The 27786-nt window shown below is 33.1% G+C and overlaps 1 protein-coding gene across 4 annotated transcripts; it reads right to left on the bottom strand.

Moving 5' to 3' along the window:
- Positions 1-125: 125 nt before the first annotated feature.
- On the bottom strand, positions 126-27786 carry LOC116347935 (zinc finger E-box-binding homeobox 2). 4 transcript variants are annotated; one of them, XM_031778750.1, is made up of 12 exons: positions 11318-11752; positions 10955-11215; positions 5512-5730; positions 5277-5393; positions 4928-4966; positions 3575-4622; positions 3368-3466; positions 2879-3295; positions 2263-2803; positions 2035-2165; positions 1753-1940; positions 126-1660 (listed from the first exon to the last, which is right to left on the bottom strand). In XM_031778750.1, exons 3-12 carry the CDS (start codon positions 5722-5724, stop codon positions 1496-1498), a joined length of 2958 nt encoding a protein of 985 aa, XP_031634610.1. In that variant the 5' UTR covers positions 5725-5730; positions 10955-11215; positions 11318-11752; the 3' UTR covers positions 126-1495. The 4 variants fall into 4 exon arrangements, with proteins under 4 accessions (XP_031634610.1, XP_031634609.1, XP_031634608.1 ...); XM_031778749.1 differs by lacking the exons at positions 10955-11215; positions 11318-11752 and adding an exon at positions 26302-27786; XM_031778748.1 differs by lacking the exons at positions 10955-11215; positions 11318-11752 and adding an exon at positions 10276-10308.

The raw sequence follows: 27786 nt of genomic DNA, 5'->3' as shown, positions 1-27786 counted from the left end.
AAATCAAAGAAAATCTGAAGTAAATGGATCGATGAAATGATATTTTCAGCGTATAAGAGTTTTTTGCAAGGCAAAAAGGAAAGGAAAGCTGTATGTTGATTTTGTCACCGTTTGTTTTGTTTTTGTTTGTGTGTATGTGTGTGTGTTTTCTTTTTACATAAAAGGAATATAACAATATAAGTTATTATTCGTATTCATTATCTTAAATGTATATCTCTTAGTCTCTTAGTCTCTTAGTGTCGATAGTGCGCGTGTGTATGTGTTTTGTTCGTCGTGGATAAATTGTTTTACAATAATACTTAACAGATGTCTCAAATTGTACAAAAAAAATACAACAGATTGAATGGATTTTTCAATGAAATTCGAATTTTTCATAATAATTGTAAAAAAATCGTCTGTTGTTGAGTTGATCAGTTTGTTTGTTGTTATTATTTTTTTTTTTTTCATAAAAAAATGAAGAAAATTGTTATTTTCAACCACTTTCTTCTTTTTGTTTTGACGTTCTACGTTTTGTTAAATTAATATTCCTTAACATTAAAGATTTACTTGTAAATGTGATAAAATTATTTATTTTCAGTTATCAATATTTCTAGTACTTTTTTGTTTTACATCTAAAAGAACATTTTTATCAAAACTGCATCAACGTTGCTTTGGATTTATGTACATTTCACGCGCTTTAATGTCCCACATGGGAAAATATAAGGAAAACTGTTACAAAAAAATAACGAAAACAGCTAAAAAAAATCGCATTATGGGAATTTTGTTGAATGTAATTTCTAGAATGCTCAATTTGCTTTTCTGTGCGTTTGCGTCGTGAATACTTCCGTTAACATTTGTTTTTCACCTTTGAGTTCTGATTTTACTAATTTGATTCAACATTTTTCAATAAACACCTTACTCGAAATCATACCATTTGCAATATAATCATTTTTAGAGTTTCATTTGTTTTCGTTTTTTACCAATTTTTCATCAATTTCTAGCTTAATTGTATAAGTTAGTACCTTAACCATATAAGATTATCTGTATAATTGTATGAAAATAATCATATTGTTTAAATTAATAGTCAATAAGTTTTTTTTTTCATTTATAGTTTAATTCATTATACAGTAAAGTAGCCTAACAAAGTGTGTGTATTTCTATGTATTTGTTGTTTTTCTGCTTCATTTTCTTTTTTCTTTTCATCTTAGACATTTGATTCACTCAATACTTCCGTCATTCATCACTTAATTTGATTATAATATAATTTAGCTATTTATTTAGTCTAAATACCTAATGGGTCAGTCACAAGCTCTCATTACAATTAATCATTTTAGTTCGATTATTGAATAATAATAATTAAATGTTCATTTTAATGTGTTGTTTGTATCATCTTTCATTATTTTCTTTTCATTAAATTTAGCTTCATTTTAAACAATGATAATCACAAGTCGGATCAAAAACCATTATAGCTTCTTGCTCTATCTCTTTCTCATCCGTTTCACACACTGGATAATAATTACGTGCATTCAATTATTAATGCTTGATTGGATTCAATGACGCTAGGACGTTCGCCATTTGATTGTTGGTGTGAATGATGCGTATAATGTCCATTCGATTGTGTCTGTTGAGCTGTAGATGGTTGCTGTTGAACAGATTGGCTTTGAGGCTGCTGTTGTGTTTGCTGCAATTGCGACAAATTGCCGAAAAATAAAATAAGTAAGATCAAATTGAAAAAATGTTATTTGTGTCATTTTGAATGTAAATTAAACATACTTGGTGTTGCATGTGATGATTCTTTTGGGGTTGATGCATTGGTGGGTTCGATTGAAGTGGATGCGCTTGAGAGTGAATACTCAATAAACGCGACGGTGAATTAGACGAATGATGATGATCAATGTTTCGCATATGAATTTGTTGTTGTACTTCATACATGTCCTTCGGATCGTTTTCGTGTTCCTTATCTATGTGTAACACATAACACATATTAAAATAATCATCAATAAATTGTAATTTCAATAATTTAATGACGAGAAAAATGTTGATGAAGAAATTTACCTAAGCATTCGTTGGTAGCGGCGGCTGCAAGTGCCAATTCTTCTTCAATATTATTTGGTTTGCAACTAGTCGTTTTCCAATGTGTTCGAAGTCCCGATGCGCTAATGTATTTTTTATCGCAACCTTGACATCTATATGTTTTTGTTTAAATAAATACAGAGATAAGTATTTTATTTTTTGTTCTCTGTCATTTTCAAAATAAAAATAAAATTTGAAAGTAATTCTTACACATATGGTCTATCGTTGGTGTGTAATCGTTTGTGAAGCTTTAAATGCACAAATTGTGTGAATTTTTGCGGACATAAATCGCATGCATACGGCTTTTGACCACTGTGCAAACGAAGGTGAGTTTTGAGATTTGATGTTGATGAGAATCGTTTTTTACAAATATTGCATTGATGGGGCTTTTCGCCTGTGTGAACAAGATGATGCTTTTGTAGGTGGGCAAGCTGTGTGAACGATTTCGTACAGACACCACATTGAAAAGGCCGTTCACCGGAATGCGTACGCAAATGCACTTTCAAATTCGATAATTGTCCAAATGTTTTGCAACACACATTGCATTCGTAATGCATTTTACCATCTTTCTTTTTCAATGGATAAGGCAAACTGCGATAGCCACGTGATGTACCGCCGGGACTTAGTGGGCTACCACTTCTGGTGCACGATCCATCTGGGCTAAGACTGCATGGAGGTGATGCTCGCATGCTCGGTGACAGCCGTTGCAATGGAGTTAGCGGCGTCATTATCGGATGGGAAAGAAGTTGACCTGCAAATATGATCAAATCATATTTATTTGGATTTTGGTTTAAACTACAAAAAAAAAAAAACAATGAATACTTACCTTGTAATGAGAGCAAACTGCCCGATGGAGATAGTGAATGATTGGAAATGCGTTCATAGTGACCATTGCTCAATGGTGGCGAATATGTAGAACTTGGTACATGCGAAATGACATTGTTTGCCGATGAAAGCATGTACGAGAATGGTGATGTTCGATGCTGTTCGTACGTCATTGAAGCTGGTGTGCTAGTTTGACTTGCATAAGCTAATGATGGTACAGTTGGAGGAGTTGGTGATCGTTCCTTTGGCATGTCTCTCGTTTCGATTGTCTCTGGCGCACTGATTGATTGACAATTTGGAGTATAATTTGAGCTCGAATCTGGACTGCATGCGTTGCCATATCGGTGAGATTTTTTATAGGAATAAGCCATTTCAGTCGGTGACGTTGGTGGTGGTGTTGCATTCGGTTGTCGCGTTCCTGATTATTCAACATTTCAATTAGATTCATTTCATATCCAATCGTTTTCTTGTTTATTCCACAAATACTTACCAGAAATTACACGATTTCCGGTTAAAATAGTTTCTAAAATACTAGAGCTGGGGGGTGTGTAACCCATTATTGGTGGAGATACCGTTTCTGAAGCGGTTGCTATAAAAATTGAAATTAAAAAAAAAAAACACAGAAAAATTACTCTCCAATTGCAATTATAAGAATCGAAAAGAATCACAAAAAAATGTAAACAAATAATGTGCATACCTTCATAATATGGTTTCGTAAGAGGAACAATTGTATGTGCTGATGAGTTTTCTAGCACAATCACTGTGCTTGTGGCTGGCGTTATCACTCGACGTGGCGAAGATGGTTCTTTGGACTGTAGTGGCATTAGTTCATCATCGGTTGACGGTGAGTCTTTGCTCATTTGCTCCAATTTGATGGACTTCTTTTTGAATTCATACTTCAATGGCATCTTCATTTTAACTTTGCGATATTCATTTTTATCTTCCGATTTACATAGTACCGTCTCTTTCGGTTCAATTGCTTTTTTCGAACAGTCCAAAACGTAGTTATTTTCATCTTCGCTGTCACTATAATCTTCCGGTGGTGTGAGGCCATCTTCAAAATGTTCATTACTTTGATAGCCTTCGTCCGATCGTACCGAGCCATCGTTTGGTGTCAATTGATGTTCATAGTGTGTATCTTTGTGTGAGATTGGTGAATGTGCATCTTTTTCTTTGCTACCTTCGCGAATTGGTGATTGATCACGTAATAGCACCTGTACGGGCAACATATTTCGTACCTCTTGTGTTTCACGTAAATGAACAACAGTTTGATGAAGCGGACGTCCATTTTTGAGCAATAAGCTTTGTTGTGTTTGTTGAGCCAAAGCTTGAGCTTGTAATTGTGGTTGAACGATTGTTTGCAACGGTGGCGATGGGCTGGGCGATGAACGTGGCGGCAATGCAAATCCCATTACGTATTTAACATGATTAAATGCAATTTCTGGAGCGACCGGTGATGTTTTAGCCGGTAATTTTTTCATTGCCTCTTCCTTACATATGGAATATGTTGTGCGTTCGGGGTCAACATCATAGCCCAATCGTTTGGCAAAATCACGACAATACCACACCATTAGCTCTTCATTCGGCATAATGTCGCGAATTGTGTAAAAATAAATGTTATCCTGATGCTGACAGGCAACCAAATTCATCACTTGTAAACTGTAGGCGGACGCAACAAATCGCATCCAATTTGCCTGTCTCGTATCAGAACCATCAAGATAATAGTAATCGTTGTCCTTGAATATCTAATTAGTTAAGTAATAAATACAATAATTTTTTTTAGCCATTTTATGGTACAGAGGCATTTCACAAAATGGATGTTTTCATGTTATGTTCAATGTTTCAATAGAAAAATGTGAGTTATGAAGAATAGATGAATTCATTTGTGATTTTTTCGCAATGTTTTTTTTTTTTTTTTTTTTTTTTTTTTTTGTTGGAATAAAAAATTTTTTTTTTTAAAAAATTTTTTATTTTTTTTTTTTTTTTTTTGAATTTTTTTTTTTTTTTTTTTTTTTTTTTTTTTTGGTGGGAATAAAAACCTTTAGTTTACCTTAATATTTCCGTATGTTACATGACATGTTCCCTGCACCTTCATTTTAGAAACATAGCAAGAGAAAATGTTCGTTAAATTTTGGATAAGGATCAATTTTGTACAATTACAAGCAAATTATTTGTGAGTTAGAGCGAATACTGTAGATAGGTTAGTAGTTCATATTAAAAAAAAGGATGAAAAAAACCGACAGTTTCAATGTTCATAGCAATAAGGAACAACAACATTTCATATGAGATATTATTTAATTGGTGATAAGAACAATCTATAACTAAATGCAGTGGTGAATGTTTTATGATCTAGCAAATAAATGAATAATAGATATAAAATAAATATTTAAGGTACGAACCCGCCAGAAATATCTCCATGAACTTTTATCACTTGGATAGTTTGGTGTTGGAATTCCTTCGAACGGTCCAAAACGTGTTCCACGTGGAATAACACCTGTGCTCCACACACCTTCAGTCTGTGTCAAATGAAAAGCAACAAAAAACAATATATCATAAATCATTTATTATTTATTGTTTGGCGCGCAACATCAAAACAGCGACCACATTTGATTGACCCAATGCTGATTACCGTACCTTTACACTTGGCGTAGATAAAACGAGTGATGGTTTTAATGTTAAGCTTCTTGGCAGAGTTTTTTCGGCTCGACCAATAGTTCCCCGTTCGCATGGAACATCGGGCACAATATAAACCGCCAATCGCTCAAAGTCCTCTTCTCGCATACGAGTCACATCATACTCCTGTTGACCTTCAGGTGTAATACTTCGCGGTTGACTATTAACCGCCATATTGGTCTAAATTGAAGAACACGATATGAAGGAGTGAAAAATAAAAATTATTAATAAAGTAATCAAGTTCATAGAGTAAATAGATAAATAATTGAATGTATCAATCGAAGTACGAAAGAAAACCGATATCAAACACAACGGAACCGTAGTCGCGCAAACCGAATTGTTCATCACTTCCCTTTGGAGTATTGTATTATCCACGGAAAGGAACAAGACGTTTAACTGCGTCATACCCAATATGGAGTGTGGCACAAAATGAAAACGAAATGTTTCAAAGCGATCGCTTAATATAAAATAAAATGCATTTAATTTTATCGATGAACTAACGAAACGAGAGAAAAAAATTGTATACAGAATCGGCCAATAAATAAAACTACTATGTGCTCATCATGTAGCAACCATATAAAATTCCAACTATTCCATGCGAATGTGAAGTGCAGTTTGCTTTCGTTTCTCGCACGTTCACACATTCTCAATGGCATATTACACATATTTTGCGCGCACATTCAAAAGCTTCTAATACATATCCATGCATTCGGTTTTCACAAAATCATTTTTGCTCATTAAGCTTCCGCATTGGATGTACTCGATAGCCGACAGCCGACAATGCAGCGAACTTGCACTTGCATTGAACATCAAATATTGAGTTGCGAATTTGAGGCAGCAACAAAAAAAAATACAAAACACATACACATATGCAGATACATATACTCGAATACACGGTGCACAGAAAATGATCGAGAAAAACGAATGACGTATACAAAATATTCTAGCCTCGAATGAGGTTACACTAACCGAACATTGACAACGGTTAATGAACATTCCGATTGAGTGAAGAAATACTTGGAACCATGTCTGTGCGTCAATCGTTCAATGCTTTTTGGATTGTAAATTGGAAAATGTTTAAACATCGATATTGTCGGTTTGAATATTTAATGCCATTTGCAATATTATCCGATTAATTTGGATTTTATTTGCTCATGATGTGCAAATGCAGACTTAAACACACTTGTCACACCATATCAAATATAGTACTGTACGTTTTTGCAGTAAAAGCATTCCATCATCTCAAATGCAAATAACAACGATTTTGTCCCAAGTACCCTTATGACGAAATACGTTTGTACACATCAAATGCAATAACAAAATTGACGAAAACACCATAAAACCCTATGCAATTCATCGCTTATCACAAATATAGGAAGCGATGCACTATAATTTCTCGTTCGCTTCTTCTATTTACAACTCCATCAATTGTGATATAAGATGACCTTAAAATGATTATTTTGTAGTTTTCATAAACAATTTACAATCACGGAAAAGTTTATTTTATAATTGAACTTCTATTCAATTGTCATACTCGTATTTTATACGGTTGTGTGTGTGTTTATGTCGTATTTAAAAGCATCTCGCCGCTCCCAAATAAGTGCTAGTACATTTCATATTTGTGTTTGATTAGATTTCTTTCAGCCATTTCTTTATTTGTCATGTGAATGCAAGCCCTCTATTGCGATGCAATTTGAAGAAATAATCATATATATTTTTTTATCAAATTTTCCAAAAGAATTGCATGTGGAAAATGAGATCAAATAGTGCGTTTATGTTACTGTGATGATGTCGATTCATAAATAAATTGCACATTTAAATCGGTTTGACAAATCACCGAGATTATATAACGTTGAAAATTTCATCATCGCTTCCTGATTACAATTATACAATACTCAATGTTGGGCCAAACAGTTATCACAACATGTTTATACGTTTGGACCGGTTGATATGTATGCATGCATTTTCTCTCTCTACTTCTTTGTTATTCACAATTCAGATCACTTATCTCACAATCGCAGTTTCATTAGATGATAGCTGCTATAAATACGGTACAAAAAAAGTGTATGCAAAATTCTAAAAACTAACTAAATCAACTAATTGTTGTCACCATAAATTTTTTGTACAAATACACATTTCCTTTGTGCACTTTGGGCTTATCACACTTCAATTAGAATTCTGATACGTGTAAAAATGTGCGGCCACGATTCATGTGATGTTTTTGCGATTCGCGCCTATTTCATCAATATTTTTCATGTGATACACAAAATAAAAATATGTGCATGTGTATTTGCCGAATTGTAATTTGATAATTTCCCGGAAGAGTAACAATGACGAAAAAAAAACGTGGTTTGATCGAACAACCTTGCACTTGGCAAAGAAATCTCGTTGCAATTTTATAATAAACAAGATGATTTTTCTGTGCCGCATACATGCAAAATTGATTAATTGAGAATAAGAGGAGGGGAGTTATGAAATCGTTCTGCAACATTCGGCCAAGCATTTTTTCCTTCTCTCTCATTGATCGTCAATTAGAAACACTGTCATGCTTTGATTCGCGAGCCAAAATAAAATTGAAATTATTTCCGGTAGAAAGTGAATGAATGTTGATATTTTTTTATTATTATTCTCATTTCTTTTTTTATAAATTTGGAACATATTTGAATATAACACATTTTTGTTTTATACAGATAAGCTTTCTATTCGATCGGCATGTCTGGCCGAGAAAGACACAAAAAAACTGCAATACGAACAAAGATTGGAAGACATTGTGTAGAATAATCTGTCACTTGCCGACAGTTGAGTTCATTGTTAAAAGTGTGCTTGAATATGTAAGTTATATGAGAATGTTTGTGTTTCATTCGTACATCGTAAATTGAATGGTTTGCATCGAACAACAAGCGTGCCGTTAGTGGCATGCATTTTACTATACATTCGCAATTGCACTGGTACTCGCGGCAAGTACACACATACAAATCTGTACACTTAGAGTGAACAACAGTGAACGAGACTGTACAAATCGCCATTTATATTAGTTTTACTTATCGTTATCATTGACCATGAATTTTCGTTGCGGTTTCAAGGTAAATCCTAGTATCTAAATGTGCACGTAGTACTAGTCATTCTTTTCAATTTCAATTATTTTATTAGATGATTTGTGGGACTTAGTCAACTGTTTTAATACTCTGAATCGTCCGTTCAATCAACAATGTTTCAGCTCTCAATTTCGTTAGCAAAAATCAAAACAACACAAAAAAAAAAACGACAAACAACAAACTATTGAATTGCGCAATGCGAAAATCATAGCGAAGATGAATCGAGGAAATAAGAAAAAATATCAATAAGCGCGCAAAAATGCAACGGGAAGAGGAGGGAGCACATTGAATACAAAACAGATGCGAAATAGAGATATAGAATTATAGATAGAGAGATAGAAATGGCAAAACAAGTGGGGATTTGAATTATAATAAACGACGCACATTACTGTTGCTGTTTTCTATTGCGAACTAATATTTGTGAGTGCATGCATTCATGTAGCAAGTACAAGTGCATCTCTATTATTAGGTGCAAGGTTAAAGTCATGTGTGTGTTTACTCATCTGTACACAACTTCAGTCTCACGAACAAATTTATGTTCCGTCTTTTTTCTCTTTCTATTACTATCGATGTATTTGCATAATTGAATGAGTTCTAAAACAAGATTTTCTATGCACTTTGTGTCGCGAAAATTGTTTTTTTTTTTACTCTCCTTCTTTCGTAGTGGGTATGTTTTGGAAATGGGCGTACTTTATGTTTTTATAGTTTTAATCGACTGTGATTATATTTAATAGAACCCAAAAAAAAAATTGACGTTGGGGGAAGAAACATATTGAAAAAATCATCAATGATCGATTCATCAGTAACAAAATATGTACGATGTTGTTTCCATGTCATATATGTAATATGTGTGCGCGCTTGCGCTTGTTGTTATGTGAACTTCAATCGAAACTGAGTAATTGCGTCATGTTAGATAAGGTTTTTTGTTCGTTGCACAATAAACATTTAAACCGAAGCAACTTTGAAATTTTTTTTCACTCGATTCCAGTTCGTTCAATAAGTCTACAATTGGATATAATGAAATTGCAAACGAATGTTATCGTTTTAAGTCGCCATGTGATTATTTTGAGTTAAAAAGTTATTTTGAGGCGCGATTTGGGTTATGTGACTATCAATAGTCACGATATAGTTAATTTATCTGGAATTCTTTTTTTTTTGTTGTTCAACTCTTCTCCATTACTGATCTAATTTTGCGTTAGTTGCATGCTTATCTATCATTATTTGAAGAAAACAAATTAAAAACAATATAACTTCTTCGTGTTTTTTAATGGAAAATCCACTTTAAAATTCGGCTTCATTAGACAAATGAGCGGAAAAGTGCACGCAAATAACAAACTAAATGAGCAAGGAAATCGATTTATTTTCTGTCGATATTGGCGTTATATATAAGTACATTTATTGCGCAGCAAACTATATTTGAAACAAAAAAAAATAAGAAACATATCCAAGTGCAACAAAGATAAATGCAAATGTAAATGATAAAAAAATCGCATACAATGGCAATGACAGTGACAATTGCAACCGTTTGTTTGTTTTATGTTTTTTTCGTTGGTGCACACCAAAAGCTTTTCCCATTTACTTTTGTATTGGGGCATTTGTCTCAAGAGAACTATGATTGATTCACACTTACAAATGCATCAATGCACATATTTTTCGCTCGCCCGCTCTTTCTCTCTCGCTCTATCTTCAAATGGCCTTGAACGTGGATTGTGAAAAACAACCAATGCAATTAAACCAATGAATTCAGTTTGTGTTTATCCGAAACCATCATGAAGCCAATAAAATTGAACACATTGAAAGTGGCTTGCAGTTCAGTGTCACAATAATACATTTCATATGAATGCAAAACATTACATGTTGGGTAATATCAAAGGATATTTTCGATTATTCTTTGGAAATAATAATTGAATGCATGTGCGTCATCACGGTTACACAATCTCATATTTTCGATCGTTTCCATCATCATTATTCCAATATACCGGATTGTTTTTGTCATATGAATTTAGCTGTCAATGACAAAAATGCGATTTATTTCCTTATTTATTGTTACGGTTTTTCACATGTTTTGCTTCTTTTTCGCATAATTGAAAATGAAGAACATTTGGTTGAAATGAAGATTTCTTGTTTATCAGCATGAAACTTCAAGGATTGAAAGTTTGTGGGTGAATTGAAAAGTCAGTATGTATCAGTGAAATAAAGAATTAAAAAAAAAAATCAGCAATACATTGACATTTTGGTTAAATATGCTATGCATATGAATATGAACACGAACATGAATTCAATGTAATTATTATACATTAAAAACTTACAAGTTCAATTTCACAATATCTCTGTTTTGTTCCTTTATCCACCTTCACTGTCGTTTTAAATACGCACAAAATAATAAATTCTCTATATAGAAGCTTCTTTAAATTCTTTTTTTTAAACTCAAAATCAGTCGATGAATAAAACAATTATGATAAATATTTTTGGGTGTTGATGACTCTTCGTATTTCTGTACCAAATTTTACGCAATAAAATGTTAAGAATGTAATCAATTCAGTTTTCACCCCTGTGATTTCCAATACGATCTATACGCACATTTTGACACAACGAGGACCCATGAAAAATTAAAGAAAAAAAATGAAATTAAATAAAAATAGATCCAAATGAAAGACATATTATTGATTAACTGGATTCTTATCTTGTTCAGTTCACTCATTGAAATCACTTTAAAAACTTGACCGAAATTTTGACAATATTTTCTGTACAAAAAAATACGTTGAATAAATGTTACGCTCCCGATATCTCATCATGCTTCTACTTGGCCATTTGAAGTTATCGAATGAATGTTCATTTTTGATCGAAAGAAAAATGTTATTCGTTTCGATGATGAGTAAATTTTCATTCTAAAATCGATGTTAAATCGAAAAAAATCTACGTAATTTCTTTTTTAAACTGAATTTCCCTTTTCCGCAATACACACTGCTGCTGCTGCTCACAACACATAGTGTCAGCGCCGAAACAATTTTACTTTTTGTATGAACACGAAACACAACGTTTGAGAAAAAGCTTGCTATTACATAGTAAGCAATCGAAATAGTCACAACAACAATATCAGACACATCAAATTAAAATCATCCGAACGAGAAATGTGAAATAAAAAAAATTAAACGAAAAAAAAAATGAAACGTAACGGCAACAAATCAATCGACAAAATATACTTCCAAGTTCGAGGCTATTTATCGAAATAATATATTCAAGATTACGTCCATCTGAAGTGCATGCTTTTTCAATACTTGCACATGGGCAAAAGATGAATGCATTTGCCGTTTCTTCTTCTTCTTCTTCTTTCGTTCGTTCGTTTCGGTTTGTGTGTTTAGTGTTTCACATAAGCCAAAGCCAAAGCACACAAATCATCATTCGGAAATTGCACACACAATTAATAAATAGACGCACACATATGTAACAATTTCAGGCGGTATCAGAATAACGTTAGAAAATTCAAGTGCGATATGCATTTTACAAGCTTCTATAATAGAATAGAATTGAAACTAAAAGCGTTACACAAAAATGATTTTCATACAACAGTGTGTAAGTGTGCACTGGTTAAGAATGGGGATTTTATTTGTTTTCGCTAAAACAGTTTTACAATGTTTATGTGATGCATCGTTTATATATGTATGTATCTAGCTCCGAAACGAATAAATTTCATTCTCCCCGATGTTGTATTGATAGCCGATTCAAATACTCATGCGAATCCGAGCTCGAACAAAGTGCAATCAGCGACATACTAACGAAGATATGAATGCAAATATATTAAACTCCGCAGTAGTTTTAGTGTGCATACATAGTGCACATAGAACCGGCGTCAGTGAGATATATATATATATATTAGCGATGAACGAAGCTTTAAAAACGAATTTCGTTTCGGTGCATTTTCATTTTCAATTGAATGGTGAATGTGATAGAACATTTATTTTAAAAATAACAATCATTTCGGATGGATTCGATTGAAAAAAATGCGGTTTTCTTCATATACTATAATTAAAATAGGTTTCCCCTTGAATGCTCCACTTTTGGCTATAAAATGTTCGATCATACTTGCATGTAATATCATTTTTGGCAATTTGAAAACAACAAAAAATATTGCAATCAACGTCAACATAATAATTAATAAAATGTTAATAATCAAAAATGAATGTAAACAATCCAAATGTTTATTTTCAATGAATTGATTATGGGTGGAAAAAAATCTACCTCTGGATGTCAAAGTAATCCTTTTTCCGCTTCATATTCGATTTGATTCATCCCCACAATTACACACTTTCGCACCGCACAATACATTTACAGTAATGTTTCCTTAATATTATTAGTTTTCGGATGAATTTTCGTATTCTATTGTTTTGAAATGTATGAAATATGATTCTATTCAAAACTAACCAAAAACACAAATTTCGCACACACACAAAAAAAACTATTGTCACTTATATTATTTTTGATGCTATGCATTCACTTTATCAAATACAAATATGCAATGAATTTATTAAAAAACCATTCGTGTTTTTTTCAACTTTTTAATTTATAAAAAAAATCGGGATCAAATTTGATTTTAGCGTCTTTCGATCAAAAAACGTTTGGATTATTTTCTTACAAGCCTTTTTCTAACTATCGATAAAATCGTGTACATTGAACTGCATACAATTTCAATGTTTTCAATCTTTTTCCCGACCTAGCTCAATACCGTTCAAATTTTTCTTTCTGTATGGCACAACGAATTCGTTGTTACCGTAGTCTAGCCAAAAATGTTCGCTATCTATGTATTGCACAGTTGGATTCGCACATAGCCAGTCAGATGTATGTGTGTCGCAGCACACAGGCTACTCGCTTACATGCGAATGTATTTTACGTTTAAGCTATTTACTGCACGGGGTTGATGCAACACAAAAAAAAACAACAACAGCAACAACAACTAGCATCGCCACCGCCACTGCCACCAATTTCGATTCTCTCGGTAAGTATGTGTATATAGTAAATAAACCACATTCGAACAAGAAACGCTAAGCAAAAACAGAGCACACAAAAATAGTGGTTGGATGAAAATATATCCAAGTATGTCTTTTAAACAGCGAGCATTGTTTGAATGTGCATTGATTCATTTTCGCTTTTCTTCTGGAGCTGGTTTTACTTTTTTTGGTCGAAAACTTTTAAATTTATTTTAATTTAATAAATTACTAGCAATCGAATGGGAGCCAGATTAAATTAATTTAACAAACAAAATATTCAAACGTATTTTTTTTTTGGTTTGATATAAACCAAGCAAGTTTGCACCAAATGCAACCGAATTATTTCCGAATGTACACACATGCTATTAACATCAAAACCATATAGCACAAACAACGAAAATACATGTACATTCGCATATGTGTGAACAGTATGCTTCTCTTCGTTTTCATAGAAAATGCATAACAAGATAACGTGAGAAAGAGAAAGAGAAAAGAGAGAAGGAAAAAAACTTCGGAGGTTGGAAAATGAGCTCGCAAATAACATATTGTAGCATATGCGGTAAAGGATGTGAATGTGAATCCGTTGCATTGCGCAATTCACATTTTAAATCAAAACATTGGATTTTCTATTGAAAACGACCACCAGAATGGTGCAACCGAATGCATTTCATTCATGCCAAATACACAATTATCTCCAATTTTCTACTTTAAATCGAAAGCTTCGACCAATTATAGATTTTTTGAATCTATTCTGTAATTGGATGTTATAAGGATCGTTTTGACAAAAGGCTAAGAGATGCCAATAAGGTAATATGCAAAAAAGCAACATAAAGAATTATAATGATCCGTAGTGGGTGAACGTATGTACAAAAAGAAAAAGGCATTGATGATGTCGTTTTTCTTTAATATCGATTCGAATTGTCGTCAGCATATCCTGAACCGGAGGACAGCTATTCTGACTCAGATTATACACTTGCAATGCGATTGGATCGGTGTGCATGGTGCATTTGTATGTGTGCATGTAGTGAAAACGATAGCTTAGTATATTATATGGCCGAACTATGTGATGGAGACGCCTGGTAATGAAAGTGATTCTCGGTTGAGGTCGTTGCACTTTAAACTGTGAGTTTGTTCTTGTTGATGCCACATTCTATGTCAAATGCATGTGCGCGCGTACAATTCAGTGAATGCTTCGATGCTGCAGCAATCCATGCTTTTGAATGTGTGTATTGCATTCACCACTATGTATGCGCTGGCATGCTTTTGTATCGGTCGGTGTACTGCTTGTCGAACTTGAGCCGAGAGGCTTCTTCGTTCAACATTTTCATGTTTGGTTACATGTTGTCGGCAATGAGTTAATATGTGGTAGAGAAATGTGTATACCGGGAGCCGCGTATTTGGTGCTATTCAACTACGTCGATTTTGTTTTCTTCGGTTCTACTGGTTATTGATATTGTAGGCAACGACAACGGCATAGTCGCCAAGCTTATGCGCATTTTATTATTATGCAAGATATACCGAACAATGGCTTTTGAAATGCAATGGCAAGAACAAATGCACAACCGCACATCGAACCAGCACTACACACCGTACAACCAGCAATATGAACGGAACCAGCTATTACACAATTACGCTGGCAGGATGGAAAAATATTATCAATCGATTATGCGAACTGTTTACACTCGCCTTTTCTGCGAATGAACAAACAAACAAACGAAGAAGAAGAAGAAGAAAAATTTGAATCAAGAACGAAACTAACAACAAACGCAGGCACCATTTACTACATAATTCCAATCAGAAATAACCGATTTACTGTTTTTCTTATTTTCATGTATTTTACAAAATTATTGGCCAAAAATTGTATGTAAACAAGAGAAAGGGTTTACTGAACCACACTCACACATTTATGCATGCTTATTTTGCTGAAAACTTTTGATAAATAGAATAGTTTGATGCTTAACATTTTTGAAGAAAATAGAATGATTTCATTTTCCAAATCAGAATTTAAAAAAATTCAATGCATCTGGTAAACAAATAATTTTGTTTTGGAAATTATTTGGGAAAAACAATTCGAAAAATAAATCAAATCTTGGGAATTTTTCTGTCCATTTCAAAGTGTTTGAAAGTTGGTAACGAAAATGGCACAGGACTCACAGCGACAGTAGATGTCATTGGCCTTTCATATTTGAAATTGTGTGGTATTCGATGCAAAGTATCAACGACCGCACTTTTCTATTCCCTTTCATTGGTCACATTGAGAAATTCATTTTCATTTTCTTCTGGTGCTAGATTCTGCAATTGTATTGTTCTATGTACACTGTATATACATACATACGTCAGCAAATGCACGCACACAGTGTGGATTGTCAGTGTGTTTTTCATTCGGTTCGGTTTTTTTTTCTCACTTCGCTTCTCCACATGTAAATACATAAGGAAGAGAGACTGAGTGTTTTTGTTTTCGATTGAACCAGTACCAAAATGTTCGAAACCCATGTGCCACAAATACTATTGCACCCGCAGCAATGCTGGTAGGACTCAGTCGAAGAACGCGTAGTACTGCATTAGAAAAACGGTGGAAAAATTGTGTTTACACTGCGTTTCCGATTCACTATGTAATTCGGGGTAATATGTGTGCTATATATTTGTATTGAATGATATTATCGCGATGTGTGTGCATGGTGCAGTTAGAGGGCATGAACCCGAAATGTGTTTAAAAACAACGTCACCATGACCACAGACAAGCCAAAACGTCGTATGTGTATGTAACACGCCCAAAAGAATTGAATTTTTTCTTTCTTTTTTTATCGCTTTTCAACAATTTTCTTTTTCGAAATTTTCGACTGCAAAATTCATACTACTCTAAATGGACGAACGGCTACATTTCCGTTTGTTATTTCATCGAAATCGTTAAGTTAATAAAAGTAATCGATGAGATAAAAAAAATTGGAATGCATTTTGAATGAAATTCATGATAAATCGAAGATTTGAGTCATCGTCGAAAGATACACGACATTGACCATTATTGCCATTTTCCATGCCATCATCATTGCACTTGAAATATTTACTGAGAATTGAAAAGAGTTGACAAGTCAAAAAACCCATAACCATGGCATTGATCGTAATAGAAATAACCGTTATCTAAGTAATATTGTTTTGTTTTTGTTTTTTTGGTTCTACGTGCTTTATTTTTGGAGCGTCGAGGCGAAACGTAAATTTATTTCAAAGATTTAGTTAGTAAATTTCCTGTTGTTCTAAATGCGAACCAAAGTAATAGCAACGCAAAATTAATGAATGTAAACCAAAAACGGGCGAGTGAAGAAAAAAGTAACGAAAGAATGTCGATTTGCATGTGAATGGCATTTTATGCACATGATTAGTTTAGTGTAACTATTATAATTTCTTTCATTTTTTTCAACTATTCGTGCTCTATACACAGTTATTTTTCTTGATGTCTTCTTAGGTCTTCGCTGGTATGGTATCTGTAAATTTTTTTCTTTTTTGCTTTCCATCAATGTTATAAATATAGACGCGTTTTGTATAGGTAGTTTGATGATGAAACATTGGCTGCATATGAAATAAACGTCAAATGCATATTGCATATTAAATACCGTGCGTATTAGATTATCATCAATTTTATTCTAAATAAAAACAAAAGCACTTTGCGCAATTGGTATGGTGCTAAAAAGCAATTAGAACACAATATGCATATTATTTATCATGCATATGATTTTCTAACTGGAAAATCCCATTCTTTAACATACTTAAAGAACAAATAGTTATATGATTTTAATGAATTGACATTACTATACCAAAATAGAGATGCCATGCACAATAAAATTGTTTCAATCATTTTCAATTTGTGTGGTGCAAAAATTCGAAATATTTTATCTAGGGTATCGTAAATGGTGATATGAATATTGTGATGTGTCAACAAAATCACGAGTATATCTAACCATTCTTCGGTAAAATCATGATTTGTATTTCAGTGAGCATTTTCACGGAAATTGGATATGAATGTATTATTCTCAGCATTTGCTTCGCATCGATGATTAAATGTGAAATGTAATGGTGTTATTGTTAGTGTTATTGCTGCACTTACCACGAGCCCTTGCCAATATATTGCAATTGTATGCAGCAGGAGTTGTGCACCCATATATATATGTGTGTGTATGTATACAAAATATTTTCCGTTGAATGTGAGCATGCACACAATAAAAGCATCCTCGCGAAAAACGGCGAAGAACGAAACAAAACAAAAAAGAAGAATGAAAACATTCATTGCTGCTGCTTGATACGACCATGATGTTGTTGTTTGTCATGCATATTATTTGAAAATGCGCATTCGTAGTAGGTTGCTGTTTTTTTTCTTCTTCTCTCTTTTCATTAAAATACACATGTTCAATGGTTCTTCGACTATAAACGAAGCGTCGTTGTTGTTGGTTTTTTGTATATCTTCTTGCTGGTTGGCCGTATTGGTACTTGTGAAAGTGTGGTAAATTTCGCACTGTATGTGTTGAATTGATCGCGGCGATGTGCATGTGTGCACGGATTGCACAGTGTTTGTTTTGGTCATATGTATGCGATTTAAATGAAGCACCAAATCCATAATATCGCTTGAGTAGGTCGGTCGTTCACCTTCAAGCATTACTACAGCACACACACACACACATACGAACGCAAAAAACATTTTCAAAATCAAATGGCGTACACATAACATTGCGACAACTTGCCTCCACGTACTTTATGCACGATGCAATTGTAATATACAATATTCTTTGTACTAGACTGCTATTTTATTGCTGCATGTGAACACGCAAGCAACCAAAGTACCACACGCACACGTGTGCGTGTTAAAGTGAAAGAACTGTTTCCTCCACAATTCTTTTACAATCAAAATAATTTTGCAGATTATAACTATTACCATCGGTTTACTTTTCTTTTAAACGACGGTAAAGTTTTGCTCGTTGCGTTCAAATGCAACTTTTTTTCTTCCTCCTCTTCTGCTTTTTTTTTGTTAAATTGAGTCAATCAAAGAATTTCTTCATTTCACTCTATGCTTGTTATTTGGTCGGAAATATTTATATTTTTCGTGAAATTTCATTCTTTCATTAGTTTTTTTTTCCTTTGCTTAAATTTCTTATATTAATTACAAAGAGTTGAGAAAATTTATTTACAGCTGTATGCAGTGTCAAAATCGAACTGAATGTTCTAAATCAATGTTGAGCCAAAAGAACGAAAATCACTCGTTCTCCACTGTATCGTATGTATGATGTTGCATCGTTGTTTATGGCTTTAGTGTAATGTGCAGCAGTCCGTGGTATCATAATGCAGTGAGGATATTATATTATTATTTTGTGTTTTTTTTCTCTTCGTTTTCTTTCTCATGATGTTCGAGTGTGCGTTTCACCAACCTTCACATAAACTGTAAAATTGAATTCGGTTTCACCACATCGGTTTTATTATTATGCATTGCCGAAAATGCGAAAATGCATTGAAGTGCCAATTAAAATATATACTTTATTTTGGTTTGGCAAATTCTTCTGATTTGCTTGCATGCCACTTGGACACCTTTTTTTTCTTTCTCCCAGTGCAAAAATGCATTTGAATTTGATTCTTCAAACAAAATGACCAAATGCCCAACACTTTGAATATTATTTCTTGGTATTTGCTGTTTCGTACCATTCTTTGTACGTTTATGTACACTTTATTTTGCAATTTAACGTCATTAAATTGTCATATTGAACCGATGTAAAAAGGAAAAGTAATGGCATTGTAGGTGTTCGTTAAAAGATTTTTTTTACAAAGTTCAAAAAACCAATTGAAATAAAATGAATGCACGATTTTATATACATATTCAATTTTGACGGGAAATGATGGGATGAGACTTTTGTAATGCATTATTAGTTGTTACTTTTTGTGCACACATCATTCAGGTTATACCGTTAGATCGAAAGCAATGGAATCAATATACCTGATGCGATCAATTTACACGTCTTTACACACACACACACACACGCGCATACACATATTAGAATCATTACATTAAATCCGATATCGCTTTATTTTTCTCATGAGTTCACCATACCAACAACTCATATTGGGTATTCGGATCCAGTTCGGTTTTTGTTTGTTTTTTATTCTTGGCCAAATTTATTATTTAAAAAAAAAGATGTTAATTTAACGGTAAATCAAACATTCTTCTTCTCACAAACTCCAAAAAGTATCAAATTTCAATATATTCTTCTATGTGCGGGGGTTTATCTTATTGTTAGTATATTCACTTCATATTCGAATATAATACACGCACACACAGTAGGACGCAGTTATATATTTGTGTAAAACGCCAAGAAGATGCATCACATATGCCTTAATATGGTGTGTAATTCCATTTGTTTTTGTAATATGCCTAGTTTTTTTTTGCTTGAAATGAACAATCGTGGCATAATACAATGTGATGAATGTTATTGATTCAATTGGACAGTTCTGTTACATTATGAAATCACAAAAACTAATATTAATCAATTGATTAATTGCTCAAAAAACATTCAAAATACCGAGTTTAATTCTTAAGAAGATTGAATCCGTAGTTTATGCCTTCATTCATTCAACATAATTCATAGATAAATTGTAAAATAATGAATGAAATTAAAGCCATCGCCTAATCTCACTCTATTGTCCAATCTATTGTCATGTGGTAACCATTTCAATTTATTCTTGTTTTGCTGCAAAAGCGGGTGCCAAGTATAGCACACTCATTGATGGTATAAAGATGATTGATAAATGTAAAATTTATGCCAATGACATGAAATGCTCCGAATTTGTTCGTTTAGTACAACCGAAAATATCGGAACAGTCATGAATGATTAATCCTTTTAGGTAGGCTTGTTGTCCTTTTTTCTTGGATAATATTTGTAAAAGATTTTAAAATGTGGCACGTTTTACTCAATTCGAACCCACTCTGCAATGTATTCTTTGATTTCGATAGTTTGAATTTCTTGAAATTTGTCACTTGGCTTAAGATTTGTTTGTTTTTCAGCAAAAATAAGAAGAAAAAAACCGAATGAAGTAGGATGGAGAAAATGCACATAATGCAGATGAAAATGTTAATATCTTGTTGACATTTGCTTTTCTATCTATCTATCTCTCTTTAAATCTATTCTTTTTTATTTTTGTTTGCAAATCCGTGCGACTTTGAAATTAACAAAAAAAGTGCGACGATACAGAACAATGCAGTTGTACAGCTTAGCAAAAAAGAACCAAAGATTGGAGAAAGTCCTGAAATTCTCTGAATTTTCACAACATGAGCCAAAAAATATATATGTTTGTGTGTATTGTCATTGGTCCTCCGTTGGGACATGTTAAACGTATACAGTTGTAAAATGCATTGCACAGTTTCGTTTTAGATGGATTTTCAATTGCGTGCACAAAAGAAAAAACAATGGATCTTTGGATTTATGAATATGAACAGAGAATAATAGGGGCATTCACAACTGGATGTGTGTGTGTGTCTTTTTTTTACTTTGCTCATATTTTGAATAAATTACAACTCAAGAATCGAAAAGATTGATCTATGGAATCGCTCAAGCTATATTGTCTTTCTGCAAAAATAAAGAAACGGTTTCCTCTACTTTGTTGCACCAAACTCCGCAAGCATTCCAGTTTGCTTGATTTTTTTTTTGGCCTTTCATCGAATAAGTTTTTGTTTCGTGTTTCACAAAAGGAGACAAAAAATATATTCATTTCATTATAAAGTGATTGATGAGTTTAACACTCAAATTTACTGGTTGCAAATTTTTTGTTATATATATAATTCAATAACAAATATCATGAATCGGCATAATATTTTTATCACCTGAAACACTAGTACATGTTTTCTATACTTTTCTTAATCTTATTCCTTAAAACTAGCTAGAAAAACATAGTACGAATCGATCAAACAATTCGCAAAAAAAAAGACTAATTGAAACTAAAATCATAAAAATGTGATATTGCGAATGTAGTACCCAGGTAATTTAATTTATACTACTGAACGATTTGTTAAAATTTACTCGTATGTACAAGTGGATTTATTAGAGCGAAAATTGCCCGAAAAATGTTTCATTAACGTCATAGATAAAAATAACAATTATTTCTTTCTTTTTTTAAACATAATTTTTATTAACACACAAATGACCACATCGAACTCACTAGCTCTCACGTTGGTCATCATATGCGCTGTGCACGTTACGGTTCATGCACTCTCTTATAATTGTATATGAGATAAATTTGAAAAAATAAAAAAAAAAACGATGAGAAATGTCATTGACATTGGAAACAACGTTCAAACAATAACGAAATTTAAAACAAGTTTTCTTCTCTCTCATTCTGTTCGCTGTATGTTTTTATTGAGTTGATGTTCGCGTATTGATTACATCATTTGATCAATTTCATTCTAACGCCGCACATTGATCAGAGAGACGTCGTTCAAGCGCCGATAAAAAAACTTTTCGCAAAACTTTAACTGGTTACCTCTGTATAGGTAGTTCGGTTCAATTTTTCTACACCAATCGATACACACAAACACGATTGGCATCTCTTGTTTGTTGCTTGACACGAGCAGTAAAAAATAAAGATTGAAATTACGCACCGAAATTATTCATTATCAATTAGATGACGCATGGTAAGTGTTGTTACAGTTCAAGGTGAGCGGGCGTGTTAACACTTGCGTTTTTTTTTGCTCCCTCCATTCCTTCTCTCTAGCTCCGTGTATCGTTATGATAGCATTACAAATCATGTATGATGGGGCAATTGTTATGGGAATGTGTATTTGAAAGTTTTGTGAACAAAATCCGAATAAAATCGATGAAAATATGTTGAATTTGAAATAGAAAATAAAAGTCAGACCAATACAATTGCTGTTTTGTTTACTTTTTTCCGGTGTTTTAGATTCTCTTTTGGTCCCGGTCTTTTTCCCATCAATTGTGATGGGAGCACATACACACACTCGGCAAGTGGGCGATGTTACTTATGCATAAAAAAGGCGCTATTATCCGAATGTTTGTTCGTTCATTCACCAAATGGTGGACACTGACTTGAATATGTGCAAATAAAAATTGTTAAAATATTTGCCGAAAATAAAATGTGTTAAGTCACGAGCGACCGGTAATAGTATGTCAATAATGAATATGCATATATTTGAGAAAACCATTTGCCACGTTCAAAATGGTGCCTTTTAATTTTCGGATGGAGCGTCGTTGGTCGCTTTTGTTCTTGTGGATTGGATCTGGAGGAACACAACACATCATTTGATTCCGTGCGATTCCGTATCATCATTGTTGAAGAAGTTTGATGCCCATTTAATGTATGTCCTCATCATATTTCCAAATAGGTTCGCACGCTCAATGAATACGTACACACTACAAAGTTGAATATGCTCAACACAAAAAAATGTTCTTCTTCTTTTTACATTTTGTTTCGAATGATGTTCTAATCTATAATTTATGACTGTAGCGTTTGGAGTTTTATTAATACGTGCTTTAGCACCAAGCCGAAAGTTCGACGATCTTTGGTGATTTTAGCTTCATCATTTCGTCTAACACCGAATGATGTTCTAACAGAAATAGATAGAAATAGGCACATCAATGTTACCTGTTGCTTTGTGTGCTCGTCGGATGTGTATACATCTGAGCTTGTGTGTGTGTTGTCTATGCGACCGCGCATATCAAGCGAGAAACGGCAAGTAAGAAGAGCAACAACAACAGAACACCAAACACAACAACAAAGAAGCAAAATAGACAGAATGAATAGAACTAGATTTATATAGCGAATCATTACTTTGTTTCGAGATGTTGTGTTCAAGAATACCGCAGTAGACCAACACAAACTCAAAATCATACACTTCGATGGCATGGTTCTTCCTATTTCATTTCAAGTAATACATTTTTTTCGGTTGGTCTTTATCGTTTGCCTTAGGTAGTGGCACGGGTACTTTAAACACGAGGAGCAAGAAAGAGAGAGAGAGAAAAAAAATAGAAAGAACGATTAATACGATTGGAACTTCTCGACATATTAGATGTCATTGACTTTCATGTTTTCTATTTTCGGTTTCGCTTTTTTTCTAATTCTTTCTTTCAAATCCACCGAAAGTTTTAAACTTCTATCTACATAGATGAACAAATCTTAAATAGGCAAATACATGTTAGAAACACAGTGATGGGCCAATTCGGCATTATGATGATCTCTTCAGAATATTCAATTTTATATTATGGTGCGTTGAAAATAATATAATTTTTTATTATTATGCCCACCTCAGAATAATGGCAAAAAAAAAACCGAAAAGAAGAAGAATAGAAAAGAAAAATTAGCAAACATCAATGGTATTTGGTATGCGGTCATTCAGAGTTCATTCGTCAAATTAATTCTAATTTTCGAATAAAATTCGAAATATTTCCAGAGTTCAATGATCAATGAATATGCGCATTGAAATTGAGTGACATTCAACTAGAAAAGACACACGCATTCGCTAGTCACTTCTCTCACAATCGTTCTTGCGCACACCGGATTTGAGCGAACTCATTTTTTTCTCCACAGATATTTAATTTCTAAATCGACTGATGTGAATTGGAATTTTTCATCACGAAATTGCAGCTCATATTTTACTCGCAACATTAGATCAATATATTTGAGCGTTTGTTCATTTGGCAATTATTATTTTTTTTTTCATTTAAATAAGAATCTATCTGCGAACAAAATATCATAATATATTATGTTCTATAGCTATAGTTTCCTATTGAATTTATTCATGCAATTAAATTTAACTGTTTTCCACTTGTGCATACGTGTATTTGTAGTTGTTTGTTGCATCAAACTATGTGCGCATCATACAACCATACAAAACATCTCCGCACTTCTAGTTTGTTATCGTTATTGAGCCAATTCATATACGCAATACCAATTGATCTAACCAGGTGATTTTTTTCCTTCATTTATAAATGAGCATATATTTTGCAAATTTGTTGCCGGTTCTGCTCAAGCTTGACAATGAATCGGTTAGAATGAATGCACAACGTTATGTGTTTAAAAGCAAAACTCTTCCAAATCACTGCATTTTGATTTCGTCTTCAGCGCCATAGAATTTCTATCTTTTTCACGGATACAACATAAATTAGGTGGACGCTGCTAACGTATACAGTGCTTTCAAATGTTTTAAAACCACTCAAATTAGATTGGTATTGATAATATAGGAAGTTCATCATCTAACAGTTTATTATTAAATACCTGTTCTTAGTGCTTCAATTCTGTTAGAAATAATCCAAAACAAACTTTTCTCTTTCTTTTCATATTTTTTTCATTTTAAAGTCTTGCAAACCGACATACGACATTAATTCAATATTTGAATCCAGTTTTGCACTCAATTTTCCATCGTAATTGTCATTCAAGGCTTAAGCCAATCGTAACTTAAGATAGAAAAGAACATCGCGAGAACCATAGAAAATAGACAAAATGAAGAGACAACGAAGAAAAAAAAAGAATATATAATAATAATAACGCAACAGCTCATCGTCAGCACGCTAACGATAACATCCAAGGAATAAACATAAAATGGACATGAAGTTGAGGTAGATAACCAAAGAAAAACAAATATTTCTCAAAGAAAATGTTATTCGCTTAAGCTGCGTCGTAGCAACGTATACACAACGGCAACAATGTGCGCCAAAACATTTGATATTTTTTTAGAAAAGTGGGCGCGCACGCACCGCTTTTACATCTCAATAGCGAAATGACAACGAACGACAAACATATATGACATCCGTCGATGTGCATGAGTTGTAATCATATTTCCTGTCCCATTCGGATTTTGATTATCAAATTAATTGGCGTCAAAAAGTTTTTAAAAAAACGGTCTAAGCAAAAAGTGATGTTGGAAAAAATGAATTTTGTTTTTAAAATTAAATTGAAAATGAAACTGTTTTTGGCATTTAACTTAATAGTATGTATTACCGGTTCGGTCGTAATTTTCAATTTCAGTCTACCGTTTCGCCGAGAGCTTTTGTTTGCTTAACAGATATTACAATGGGCTTGGCGTTTCAGTAAAGTTGTTTGTCGATTTGAAATGTTATTCATTTCACTGCATCTCAATCACTGAATTTGGCTTTGAAAAATGCACATTATACAGATTCAAATGTGTACATTTTGTTTTGTTTCATTCAAATAGAATTCAAGATAAAGTTGAGCTAAAGAACGAAACCATCTGAAACACGAAGTACAACAATTTTTAAATAAATGTGCGTCAAAGCATTACAAATCATTACGTGAGCTCACCAGTTGACTAAAAAAAATTTAGCCGACCGACACAAGAAATAGTGTGAATGCGCATAACTACCGGTGATGGAGGGAAGAAAAATAAACATAAAATGAAATACGTAGAAACACGAACTCTGCTTACACTTGATCGTATATAAAAGGAGTCGCAATGAATTGCACGCAAAACTTGATGCAATTGCATTGTACGGCCTGGCCTGAATGCAACTCTTAATGGAATAATCATTGCATATCATTTAAACTTTGTTTGCTACTAAGAGTTTCTTGATGTTCATAACGGATATAATTTTCGCAATTATATTGTGATTGATATCAGTTATCTATATTATATTCAAATTCAATATAAAATTTCTTATCAGTAAGTCACTTACCATGTAAATGAATGGACTGCTTCAGTCGAAATAAAAAAATGATGAGATGAATTCGAGATGCGTATAAAATAAATAATTTTAATCCAATTATTCCTTTAGCTAGATCTCGCTTCCATCGTATAAATTAATGTTTCAGTATGTTTGTTGTTGTTTCTTTTGGCAATATTTCGATGTCAACAAAATCTATATATATATTAAATATTACGAGTGTTGTTATTCACACATTTATCACCATAATTCGTGAAATTCTAGTGATGGATGACAAACGGCCAATGACCACTAAGCCGAAAAAATCAGTGAAATCAGAGAAAAACAAAACCGAATTATTTTGGCCAATGTTCTTTTCCTTTGTGAAGACGATTCGGCGAACGTGTCGTTTTTGTTTTCGTTGGATTGAAATGTGTCCGTTGAATTTATATATTTATAAAAAAGATCATATTATCTAATTAGCATGAATATGTGATCACTGTCAGTCAAAGCGGCAGTCAAATTTGTGAATCACAAATGCACATAAAAAAAATCACAATCAAACAATTATTTGTATTCTTAACTGATTTTCTTCTTTTTTGTTCATACAGCATTAAATCGCGCCCCTTTCGTGCATTTTTCTCTTGTTTTTTTTTCTTCTTATTTGGTGAGTTAGCTGATTGGTAAAAACAGTCTTATTGGTATTTCTATCTTTTTTTCTCTCGTCTTTTCTTAACTTTTATAATGTTATTGCTCTTTGATTTAGTTTTAATGTTAAACTTTTTACGTGCATAGCCGTTAAAAATCAGTTCGTTTGGTCCGTAAATTGGTTTCTGAGTTGAATCTTCATTTATTGCATACACTCTTTCACATTTGGTTTTGCAACTTGAAATGCAACCAGATTATGATAAATCCACTGCCAAAAAAGTGTTCTGCAATGATAAATTAAAGAGTGTTGGCTGATTTTGATATACCGTCCCGGCTAAAAATGATTACACTTTGGTATTTGTATATGCACGGTCACTGCTCACAACACGCGCACAACAATTAAAAGCAATTTTTAATGTTCAATCGAAATTGAAACTACGTTTCCCTCGGATATATCAAGAAGCAACTGAGAATCAAAACGATCAAGTGAGTATGTTTGTGTGTATTATTTTTTTTCGTATTATGTTCTTGTTTTTTCTGCATATTCTTTATCTCTTTCCTTTTTTATTCACATTTGCAGCACAAGTTATGTTTTTTTTCGCTGCTACATCGCCGATGTGGATAAGTCTCGTGCTGTGTATGCTCTTGAGCTGTTGTAATGTTCTGTTGTGTTATGTATTATGTAACATCAGATTGTAGTGGAATGAACCGAAAAGGTCCTTAAACTCATTCACTCAGTGTAAGATTATGCCATACATTTACAGTGATAAACAAAGTCTCTTTAAAATATCAGTTGATAGCAAACGTTTGCTTTTAATCTTTTTTTTTTGTTGTTATCTCTCTGAATTGAATTTGCACATCACTCACTTT

The sequence above is a fragment of the Contarinia nasturtii genome, unplaced genomic scaffold (assembly GCF_009176525.2).
Source record: "Contarinia nasturtii isolate CC-2019 unplaced genomic scaffold, AAFC_CNas_1.1 Cnas_scaffold_2166, whole genome shotgun sequence".
Classification (NCBI taxonomy): Eukaryota; Metazoa; Arthropoda; class Insecta; order Diptera; family Cecidomyiidae; genus Contarinia; species Contarinia nasturtii.
The sequence above is the reverse complement of the archived record's forward strand: the minus strand, read 5'-3'. Positions and strand labels throughout refer to the sequence as shown.

Excerpts from the sequence above, each read along its gene's own strand:
- LOC116347935 (XM_031778748.1), bottom strand. Across the intron at positions 4,967-5,276 it reads CATGGAGATATTTCTGGCGG|GTGCAGGGAACATGTCATGT; the intron begins GTTCGTACCTTA and ends TCTAAAATGAAG. Across the intron at positions 1,941-2,034 it reads CGCTACCAACGAATGCTTAG|ATAAGGAACACGAAAACGAT; the intron begins GTAAATTTCTTC and ends TGTTACACATAG.